This window comes from Podarcis erhardii (assembly GCF_964252035.2).
Source record: "Podarcis erhardii genome assembly, chromosome: 7".
Taxonomy (NCBI): domain Eukaryota; kingdom Metazoa; phylum Chordata; class Lepidosauria; order Squamata; family Lacertidae; genus Podarcis; species Podarcis erhardii.
This window is the reverse complement of record NC_138511.1, coordinates 55,216,757-55,227,958: the sequence shown is the minus strand read 5'-3', so window position 1 is coordinate 55,227,958 and position 11,202 is coordinate 55,216,757. Positions and strand designations below refer to the sequence as shown.

The window sequence follows — 11,202 nt, the reverse complement described above, 5'->3', positions numbered from 1 at the left end:
GGCGGCCTTGGCCTCCTCGGCGGCGCCGGCGACGCGCCCACCAGCCCGGCTCCGCGCGCGGAGAGAGTCCCTCGCACGGGCCGGCTCGCGTCCGGCGCAACAGCGGCCCCCTGCGGCGAGGAGGAGGAGGAGGTGGCTCTGCCAAAGGGAAGCCGAGCCGCCGTCGCGTCGGCTGTGACTCCGCCTCCTGCTCGCTGTGAGAGGGACGGGCTGTGACGTAAGGCGCCGCGAGCAGGTGCGCGCCTCTGGTCCGCAGATTTACGCGAGTAGACAAACCGTTGCGCAAGACTTTCGGGTTCCTTTGACACTTTGTTTCCGAGCGGGGCGTTGAGAAGAGCACCTGCTCGTAGATAAGAGGAGCGGAGCACGTGGCTTTTTGTTTTTAAAGAAAATGTGGCAGGAAAGGAGCTCGAGTGCTCTTTTGATAACATGGAGGCTTTTCCCCTTTAATAATGTGGAGATTTTTCTTTCATCCCCCTCATTTTGAAATAGCCATGTAACATAATACAAAATGCTCAAAATTGTTATTAAACCCTTTTGGGGAGAGCTGGTGGGGATTAGTGAGGTGATCTCCTGAAAGTTAGCGAGAACTTTGAAAACGGCGCTGTTCACCCATTCCTCCTGGCAAACGCATTGGATAGTAGTATGCTTTTAACCGTAATTGCTTTTAGAATGATTTTGTTTTTAAATTTTAATATCTCTTTTCTTATTTTCTTATTATGAAATTTGTATGCCGCCTTTCATCCGAAGATCACAGGGCGGTTCACAACATAAAAATACAAAATGAGAACACAAAATACATAATAAAATAAAAGCAAACTAATAACAACGCCCCCACAACGCATTTCAAAGGCCAAATAATGTTTAATCAGCCAAAGTCCTGGTTATCTTTGCTGGCCTGTGCTGCTTGGGGACGAACGATGAGATATAAATTGAATTATTATTATATTCATAATGCTGATATTGATGCTGAAGTAGGTCTTATGGCTCGCTCGACCAGGTGCCCTTCCAGATGTTTTGAACTACTCTCATCAATCCTAGGCTAGCGTCCGGCCGTGATGGAAATTGCGGTCCAAAACATCTGGAGGAGCAGTAGCTTGGGAAGGTGTACTGTGTGTACTGTATTTCTTTTTTTAGCTTTTTCCCCTGTTCCGGCGTTGTAAATTGCCTTGGAACATATTTTGATGAAAGGCAGTATAAAGAAGATGCTAATATGTGTGTGTTTTTAATAAACACGTGTGCTTGTCACTATCCTTCCAGTGTTGCCACTGGCATGATTCCCAGAGCAGGCGGGGCGGGGGAGTCGGAATCCTTTCCCGACCGTCTTGCAATGTAGGTCAGAGACTTTTATTGCTAGGCTGCCGGTGCGAGAGCGACGACACTCCGGATCTATGCTTACTGCAGGGCTTTTCGGTTTGGGAAGCGAGGCATAAACAGAATAAGCATAGCTGGACAACACCTTCAGCACCGCAAAGGCCGGCTTCGCACGCCCGGAAATCGAGTCCGGCCGCAGCTGCCTGCCAGGAGCTGCTGCTTCTGGCCGGGCGCGCAGGAAGCAGCCACTGTTCTCTCGCCCCCGGGTTAGGCATGAAGCCGCCGCCGGAGCGAGGGAGCAAGCTGCCCGCGAGTCAGCATCAAACTCTCCCGCCGGCCGTGCCATAGTCCGGGGATTAGGTGAAGCCCCGCTTGCCGAGGATTATTCCCCGCTTGGAGCGGAGCAGCCGCCACCCAGCAGCCTCCTCGTCTCGGTCGCGAGGCGCAGCGGCTGGCCGCCCGCGATGACGAGGCCCCTCCTGGAAGGCCGGGCCTGGAAGAGAAGGAGGCGCGGTCGGGCGGCCTGCAGGGCCTGTGCTGCGTTGCTATGGCGATCTCGCAGCCCACGGCCATGGCGGACGAGGAGTCGGAGCGCGACAGCGTCCACACGGGCGAGTCGCGGGAGCTGAGCGAGGAGCTGCACCAGGACCTCGCCCAGTTCTCCATTTCCCAGCTGCACGGCTTGGTGGAGGAAGCCAGGTGCGGCGAAAAGAACCGGCGCGGCGGCTCCGGCTCTTCCTCCAACGCAAACCCACTTGGGGCCCCTCAAAGACACCCCCTTTCCTTCCCCCCGACTGGTTGGCAGCCATCCCTGTGGGCAAAGGGAACGACCTACCCTGGGGCGGGGCGGGTCTCCCGTTCACTTCTATGGCAGAAAGCGGAGGAGCATAGCTAGGGGACAGGTTTGGCTGTAAATCGCATTCTGGCCATCAGCCTTACTAAGGATGGGTTTCACTAACTAAATCCAAATAATAGCCAAGGTTACATCCGTACCATACATTTATAGCACACATATGCCACCTGGACAGTCATGGCTTGCCACTAAGTCTCCTGGGAATTTTGTAGTTTGCACATCACAGAGCTGTCATTACCAGCACACTTAACAAGCCAAAGTTCCCAGGATTCTTTGAGTGAAGAAATGCACTTTAAATGTGCTTTAAATGTATGGTGTGGATGTAACCCAAGATATGGGGCTTTCCGTTTTATTAACTCCCTCCCCCCAATGCTATGAATAGGTGTGCTTTACCCTCTCTAACCCTACAATGTTGTTCCCCGACCTGTAAGGAAACATGTCACCAAACTATACTAAATTCAGAAAACAAGCTCAAGAAAAAGTTCAGGATGTGTGCTGTAAATGGAAAAGTTACAGGAAACAATGATGCTGTGTGCAGACTTGTGGCAGTCACCCTGTATGACTGCTACCTGTGGTAAACTTAAATGGTACACACACACTTTTCTCAAATGTACTAAGATGTTGAGAATCTCAAGCAATAATATTATACCCCAGGATATATTTTAAACTTAATTTCATTAGTTAAGGTGTTGAATGTAACACCTTAATAAATAGGTAGGCCAGAAGGAGAAGTGAAGGGCATTTCCATTGCCTGAGTGGGACTAGTACAAAAAAAATATTAAAACCCAGTACTGGACCCTAGGATCACAACTGAGAAACAGTGGCTTAGACAGAAGATTAAACCAAGTAATCTTCAATAAAGATTGTCCCACAGAAGATGGAAATAATTTTCTCAGGGAATGGGTGAAATGGCAGTTCCAAGAAGAGGAATTTTGTTGATATTGGTAAATATATATATATTTTTAGAGTTTATGTGGGACATTTTAAAGCATGGGTAGGCAAACCAAGGCCTAGGGGGCAGATTTGGCCCAATCGCCTTCTAAATCCAGCTCACAGTCGGTCCGGGAATCAGTGTGTTTTTACATGAGTAGAATGTGTCCATTTATTTAAAATGCATCTTGGGGGTATTTGTGGGGCATAGGAATTCGTTCTTTTTTCTCCCCCCCCCAAAAAAATATAGTCCGGCCCCCCACAAGGTCTGAGGGACAGTGGACCGGCCCCCTGCTGAAAAAGTTTGCTGACCCCTGTTTTAAAGTGTAAGCTTTAAAACTTTTCTCAGGTAGTTATTGTTCCAGAATTTATTGCTGCTTTACCTTAAATGCAACCCTCAGAGTGGTGCAAAAGTTATGTGTCCCCTCTCTAAGGAGTAGGTTACCATAGATTGCAGCTTGAGGATTTTGTCTTCCTCAGACTTTGCCTTAATGGATGCTGCTGTCATCCCTTTTGGTTTGCGACATGCATTGCTCACGTGAACCACTGGGTTTGCTCACCTAATCTTTCATCTACCTTCAGTCATGACAATGCCATGCTCAAACTTGAGACAACAATGTTTGAGAAGACTTTCAATCGGCTTGAGCCAAGGGACTTGGTGCTGGAAAAGTTTGGCTCTTTGATGGACATGGGACAAGCACAACTTGTAAGTTACTGGATTATTTTACAGATACTGGAATAGCTGTTGTGACAGTATTTGTGGTTTTGATGGTGCAAAGAGTCTGTTCCCTTGTCCTTTGCTGAAGCTTAACTGGCCAGAGTGCAGATGAGAAGCAGACCCTGAATTTAAAGTGCTGTTTTTGTCCTATAAAGCCTTAGGTGGCTCAGGACCCCAGTACCTTAGGAACTGCTTCTTCCTGCCTGGACCTACTCAGACCCTGCACTTGTCATCTGAAGCTCTCCTCAAAGGGAGGGGCAGAGGGTGCCAGCACGAGATTGGGCCTTCTCAGAGGCGGCTTGCAAGTGTGGAATGCTCTCCCCAGAGAGATGTACCAAGTTCCATCACTACCTATATTTAGACCACATTTTGTGCTTAATTGATGTTCATCTTTTAGTAGGTTAGGGTATGATTTGCCCTTTTTATATTATTACAGGATGAGTAATTTTAGTCAATTAATATTCTTTTATCTTTTTTATTTATTTTGAATTATGTATCATGTATGCTTTTATAATTGTAAGTTGCTTTGAGACATTTTTTGTAATAAGCAACAAATATAATATTAACCATATATTATTATTATTAATATCAGGCTGCCAATCCATCTTGTATCCAATTCACCACAAATTTCATCTAAGACACCTAACAAAGCATGTCACATTAATATTCATAAAGGGGGAAAAGAAGAAACAAATACAGTGATGGCAAATTCTTGAGTTCAGTTGCACCTTTTGTGGCTTCTTATGTAGAGCTGTGTGCTTCTATCTTGCAATCATTTGGTTTCCAGGCACGAGGCAGGCGCAAATCTAAATCCCGGTTAACAGCAGATCGGCTGGTGGGTCTGACGGTGGAACAGAAATGTGACATAGCACAACGGGAGCTGGAGGAGACAAAGGAAGACGTTCAGAGGTTAAAGGAGAACTCAGAAAGGCTGTTGCAGAACTACCTGGTATAGTTGCTCTGGGATAGGAAGAGGCATGTGTTGTATCGCTGTACTGAAGTGTGTGTTCTCTCCTCATTGAGGCACCTGTTCATGCCAGGTCAAATTTAGTAAGTGAGCAGTGGTATGCCATTTTTGGCCCACTCAGTAGTATCTGGTGATTCAGATGAAGAGGCACTTTTCTACCAATCAAACTTATAATCCAAAGGCAGTTCATTTAGTCAAGGCTGTAGACAACTGGTCTTCTTGAGAAGCGGGAGGCAGGAAATGATGGCACTTGATAACATTAAAACACTGGGCTTCAAGATCCCCTGAATTTTCTGGGCTTTAGCGCTGATCTTGTTATATGTTTCTGTGCAGTTGTACTTTGGGAAAGGCTTAAAAACACCAATTTATGGACACTCCAAGGAGCTGTGGGCTTATAAAAGCCATAGTTAAGGGGAGAAACTGCCTTTTAAAAGACTGTCAGTTTTGCTGTTGATTGGGAAGATACATGCCAGGCTGCCTCTTGCAGAATGTCAGAATATTCCTCTTTTGTGTATGTTAAAATAGATGCTGAAGAGCTAAAACTTGGGTTAAATGTCTCTTTTCTGGATACTTAAACCTGGAGTGCATAGCTGGCCAGAGTGGGTGGCTGCTTAATTTGCCAATGAAATCACTCTTTTCCTCATTCAGTATTTCAGTATTATAAACACAGCAGGAGCCGTGGCATGAGAAATACAGCTGAAGTGCTTGGCAGTGCCATTTGCTCACACAGGCCTTATGCATGAAGTTTGGGGAGCCCAGTTAGGGTTAGTTCCAAGATTATCAGTTGCAATAACATGGTCAGGTTTGGAAAGCTTTTCCAATGGAGTGTGACTTTCAAGGTGGGAACTGAGCAAGGGAGATAAACAAAAACATTATTTGGGCCTGCACCATCTGCCCTGTGGGAAGGCAGGAAACATCAGCGCCTGCTGCCATTGGACTCAACCACTCATAGGCAACTTTACATTTTATATCATGTGTTGGATTGCAATTTTAAAATACTAAAAGAACCTTGGGTGCCTTGGCAGAAAGGCAGCATATAAATGTAGTAAATAAAGAATTGCTGGACATCTTACCATCAGTTAGGCATTGCTCATTAACAGTCATAACAATTAATGGTCTTGGGCAAGGAGTTCAGCTGGAGTACCACAGCCAAGCAATTCATGTTTGCCACCTACTTCTTGCTGCTGGTCTCCACCTTTTTAACTCAAGAGTTTACAGAACAAAATGCTTTGTCCCAGGGCAGCAGCTGGTCAGCGTGGTTCTCCATGAGAACAAATCAATGACACGCAGCCTTCCTTTACTGACAGTGCAATCTGAATTTGGCAGGCTGTCCTGGAGGAAGCAGACATCCGCCTAGTTGACATTAAGAAAGCTGTGCAGGACTTTGACAAAGATATAGTCAAAACCATCACCAAGAAGAAAGGGAGTGTCATCGCCTCTGAAAAAGTTCTGAGATACATGGAAGATAGGATACGCTACAGGGTAAGTGAAGAGAACATTGGGCAGTCCCACTAGCTGCTCTCATTTTGCTCTGTTAGCCAGTTGATAACCTTGGTAAAACAGCCTGTTAGTGGAACCGTCATGTCTCTAATCCTCCTGCATGTGTTCTTGTTTTGTTAGATACCAGCAACTGAGTGCAGTAGCCTGTAGACATCATGGTGGATCCCACCAAACAGTGGCATACATTCAGACGCCTTAAGCAATCTTTGCCATTCAGATGAGGACTTCCTGAGAAATGTGTCCATTTCAGAGCATTCTTATTCCATAGAATACATATCTTGACATTATAAAGCTGAATCAGTAAATAGGATGGATATTTATTATTAAAGAACCATACCTAACCTTGTACCTGTATCCTTAACATGCAGAAGTAAAACAGGTAAAGCTCATCCTCCTATCTCCTTGCCAGCTTCACCACATTTCTACATGTTATACAGTCATACCTTGGGTTGAAGTAGCTTCAGGTTAAGCATTTTTGGGTTGTGCTCTGTGGCAACCCAGAAGTAACGGAGCGCGTTACTTCCGGGTTTCACTGCTCATGCATGCGCAGACGCTCAAAATGTCACGCGCATGCACAGAAGTGGCGAATCGCGGCACGCGCAGACATGGGGACGTGGGTTGCGTTCGCTTCAGGATGCGAACAGGGCTCCGGAACAAATCCTGTTCGCATCCAGAGGTACCACATTACATTTCAGCCTGGTGGGGCCAATGAAAAAGATGGCAACTGTATCTATGAAGTCCCAGTTCTTATCTTCATCAACTTTTCCTCAATTCAATCTTTCAGAGAATGGCCATTGTCTGTGCAAGGCAATAGCAATAATAATAATGAGCAGCTGCCATTCCTTCTAGTTTAACTGCATCAGGGTTGAGAGCTGTTTATACACAATTATACACAATTGTATAATTGCTCAAAATACTTCTGAGATGCACCTAACTCTTTGGCCTAAAAAAGAGTTCTGTGCAACTCAAAAGTCTTCACACATGTTAGAGCTGAGAGGCAATTCCTTTTGGATACATGTGAGATCCAAGGCATCCCTATTATTACCTGGGAGTTTCCTCTGGAGAGCTTTGCCACCAGGAGTGATTGGTTACACCCTGCAGGGTAAGTGCTCATCTCCCAGCCACGCATAAAGTACATGTAAATGCAGGGAAACTTTAGCACCAAGCCTGAGAAAGAAATTAGGTGACTTTCTTTTTCAGGATGTACTGAAAGAGAAAATTCGTTTGAAAAATGATTCCCTGAAAGTCCAGAAGAAGAAGATGCAAATGCAGCTCAAGCAGGTGCGTAAACTGCTTTGTGAAGGTGCATCTCAACAGGCCAGTCTCGCCTCAGTGTACCATTGCTTGGTGTCCCATGCATTCCATGCTGTTGCTCATTGATCAGGAGTATCTCCATAAGTAGAACACCAGAATCATCAATTCAGAAAGAGCACCCAACATTTGGAACATGTCCTCTTTTAAAACCATCCAAATTTGACTATCACTGCCTCCTTTGGGAGCAAGTTCCACAGATTAACTGTGCACTATGTGAAGAAATGCTTTCTTTTAAATGTCCTGAATCTTCCAACTTTCAGCTTCATTGGATGTTCTAGTATTATGAGAGAGGGAACAAAACTTTTACCTGCTTTCTCTATGTCATGCATAACTTTATAAACTTTTATCATTTCACCTCTTAAATGCCTTTTCCCTAAACTAAAAGGTCCCAAACACTGCAACCTTTCATGGGGGAGTCACTCCATCCCCTTGATCATCTTGGTTGCTGTTTTCTGAACCTTTTCCAACTCTACAATATCCTTTTTGAGGTGAGGCAACTAGAACTGTACACAGGGAAACCTGCTATGTACTTGAGCTCCCTGGTCAGTGACCCACACTGTTCTTGGTTGGTCTACAGAAGGAGGAACTCGGGGAGGCACTACACGAGGTTGATTTCCAGCAGCTGAAAATCGAGAATGCTCAGTTCCTGGAGAAGATTGATGAGCGGAACCAGGAGCTGCTGCAACTCAAGCTGACTGTGGGCAACGCTATCCAGGTCCTCAATTTCTACAGAGTAAGTAGAGCAGTCCCACAGTACTCTCTCTCTCTCCTGCTCTTTGGTTCCCCATACATGGCTTAAGATGACTGCTGGAAGAGACCTGGGATCCAACTACCTGCACTTCCCTACTGAGGGGGACAGTGCTGCTGTAGACCAAAGCTCTGCTCTGTAACCAGCAATTATTCTGCTAAGGAGTAAACACAGCTTTTCCTCCATCTCTTCTGTTGCAGAGCAGAGTTCCAGAAACAGTCAGAAACAGTGGCAGGGGAACCTAGGGCCTAACCTCTGCCTCATTTTCTACACCTTTTCCTGGCTTGCTAGGGTTACTCCTTGGCAAGTCCTCCTTTCTCCAACCCCAAATGTTGGAAGGACAGTTTTCACTGGGACCATTGTGCAAGAGGGTTAAATGCTCCCTTCTCCAAACTGCATTCTCATTCATGATTCTCCCCCCACCTGCCCATGCCCTCTGCAATGGGAGTGGGGGTGCTGATATAAAAGCAATGCTTTTTGGACAGGGAGAGTTAAATTGATCAAGCTGATTCCTAGAGAAGAGGGACAGAGCATAGGAAAGGAAATGGCAACAGTCCAGAAAATGGCCAGAACAATTTAATCAGCAATAATAGAAGTGGAGGAAGGGGGTATATTCACTTGGGTAATTCTGTGCTATTGAATTGGGTTTTTTTTAAGTTGAATGTTCTGGGCTCTGAAAAGAAAAAGTGGGGGAACTGAGTATGGGGAACATGATGTTTGTTCATGATGTCATGCAAATAACCTGTAGAAAATGAGTGTGTAAAGCATAGGACCCAATGTCTAGGGGCCAATCTCCCTTTGGTCCCTCCCGCTAAAATATTTGAGGGGGCCTTGCCCCCTCCCCAAGTTGATGGGCATTGCCATTCAAATGGTGTGCGTGAGCCATGTCTTGGGATCAATTATGCAGGTCAGAGCTTACCTGCCCCCCCATATTTTATTCAAGTTGGTACCCCTGGTAAAGCATGGCTATTCTGCAGTAAATGTCTAGTGTGGAAGCAAGCTAAAAGAAGGAGTGAGTCTCCCTGTCTCTGTCTCTTTCTCACACACACACACACCATTTTGGACTAGTGGGTACCTTTTGGATTTTGAAATTAGGGGCTCCAGGCTACCATGGGGGGGGGGGCTTGGCATAATGCAAAATTGGAGGGACAACTTCCAGTAGCACCTTAAAGACCAACTAAGTTAGTTCTTGGTATGAGCTTTCGTGTGCATGCACACTTCTTCAGATACACTGAAACAGAAGTCACCAGACCCTTCTACAAGGGTTGGTCTTTAAGGTGCTACTGGAAGGAATTTTTTTATTTTGTTTTGACTATGGCAGACCAACACGGCTACCTACCTGTAATTGGACGGACAACTGTCCCTGAAACCTTATACTTACCATGGGAAGCTTCCCCCACCCCAAAGATCCCACTGTGTGCAAATGAGCCTATAAGAATCAAAACTGTGGGACTTGGTCCAGGAGGTTGTATCATCCTGGGCCAAACTTAGAGGAGGATGAGCCTAGGGACATAGGACTCTTGGTCCATCTAGCTCAATAATGTCTGCACCAACTGACAGCAGTTCTCCAGGACTTCAGACACACAGGCCATTCCTAGCCCTTCCTGGAGAATCCATTGGGAGTTGAACCACGAACCTTCTGCATTCCAAGCAGATGCTCTTAACCTCTTAGCTTTAGTCCTTTCCCAAAAGCTTCTGGAGCATATTTCACTGTCCAGAAGAGGGGATTTCAGCATGAGTCTCTTTTTCTGCATCTCTTCAAATCTCTTCTTTGCACTACTGTCTTCATTTTCACTTGGGCATTATTCCCAGGGAATAATCCTGATATATCACCAGCTAAACATTGCAATATATCAATATATCACAATATCTGAAATAAGGATGGAACTTTGTAAAGGCGAACATAATTTCGTGAGCATACTTTATACTTCCATTCTTGATTTAGTGTCTGTGCTGGCTACTGAAACCTCATTTTCCAGTTACAGCTGTTCCATGTGTGGCCAGGTAGCATTCAGACATGCAAAGTAAATCTGGATGCTGCCTTCTGAAAGTTCCTTCTGCTTAGGTAGACACAGGCCATCCAACCTTCTTTTCCCTCTTAGTCTGGCTCAGCTTGTTTTATTTCAGAAGAAACTGTATACCGCAATGACCCTGGCCACCAACCTGGTGAAAGATATTGCCCAGAGAAAGGAGTCCCTGGAAAAAATTGAACATGAGGCCATCCTCGTTGAGGAGGTAGGACTGAAGGGAGGCACAGGAGCTATTTAACTGCAAGCAAAGGTTTTAAAATAACAGGGACAGGATCAATTTACTGGGATTATTTGTGAATGATGGTGTTGCCACCAGGAACAATGTCCAGTTTACTGGCTCCTAATGTATTATTATTATTTTTTATTGTTAATGCATGTGATTTTCCAGGCTTATGAGTCAAAGTAGAGCAAAAATGATCCCAGGAGAAAAATCAGTACACTAAGGGAGGACTTTGTATTATCTGGGAACTAATTTGCTTGCTAAGTGATGCTGAAAAGCCTGGACAGGAACTTTCACATTTTCAGGAAGAAAAGTGTGAATGGTTGCAAACTGAAGATGGTTTATTTGCATAGATCAAGAGGATGACTAAGGAAAGAATGTCAGGAAAGGCTCAGTGCCTCTTTATCTTCCGTGGGTTGTACGTTCAGGATAAACAGCTATTTCCCTTACTCAGAAAATAGGGTGGGTTACCAGTGGGAGCCCTGCAGTGTCTGGCTTCAGATGAAAACGGCCAGTCATCAGCTGGGGGGTTCCCCCAGAGTAAGGGACCGGTGAAGGGTCCAACTAAATATTACAGTGAAGATCTGTGATCAGCTCTCCAAACATTT

General features: G+C 45.5%; 2 protein-coding genes across 5 annotated transcripts in view; one reads left to right on the top strand and one right to left on the bottom strand.

The window, feature by feature from the left end:
• Positions 1-1,346: 1,346 nt before the first annotated feature.
• CFAP263 (cilia and flagella associated protein 263) overlaps positions 1,347-11,202 on the top strand; it is an 11,301-nt gene continuing 1,445 nt past the window's right edge. Inside the window, exons 1-7 of the mRNA XM_081870591.1 lie at positions 1,347-2,013; positions 3,680-3,803; positions 4,603-4,764; positions 6,109-6,264; positions 7,483-7,563; positions 8,174-8,329; positions 10,472-10,579. Of these exons, the coding sequence (XP_081726717.1) occupies positions 1,862-2,013; positions 3,680-3,803; positions 4,603-4,764; positions 6,109-6,264; positions 7,483-7,563; positions 8,174-8,329; positions 10,472-10,579 (939 nt within the window). The 5' untranslated portion in view covers positions 1,347-1,861. The remainder of the gene's footprint in view (positions 2,014-3,679; positions 3,804-4,602; positions 4,765-6,108; positions 6,265-7,482; positions 7,564-8,173; positions 8,330-10,471; positions 10,580-11,202) is intronic.
• The window catches only part of PRSS54 (serine protease 54), a 17,674-nt gene continuing 10,946 nt past the window's right edge, over positions 4,475-11,202 (bottom strand). For all 4 annotated transcript variants that reach the window (XM_081870587.1, XM_081870590.1, XM_081870588.1 and 1 more), the window contains one exon: positions 4,475-4,695. The gene's annotated coding sequence lies outside the window, so the exon portion shown is untranslated. The remainder of the gene's footprint in view (positions 4,696-11,202) is intronic.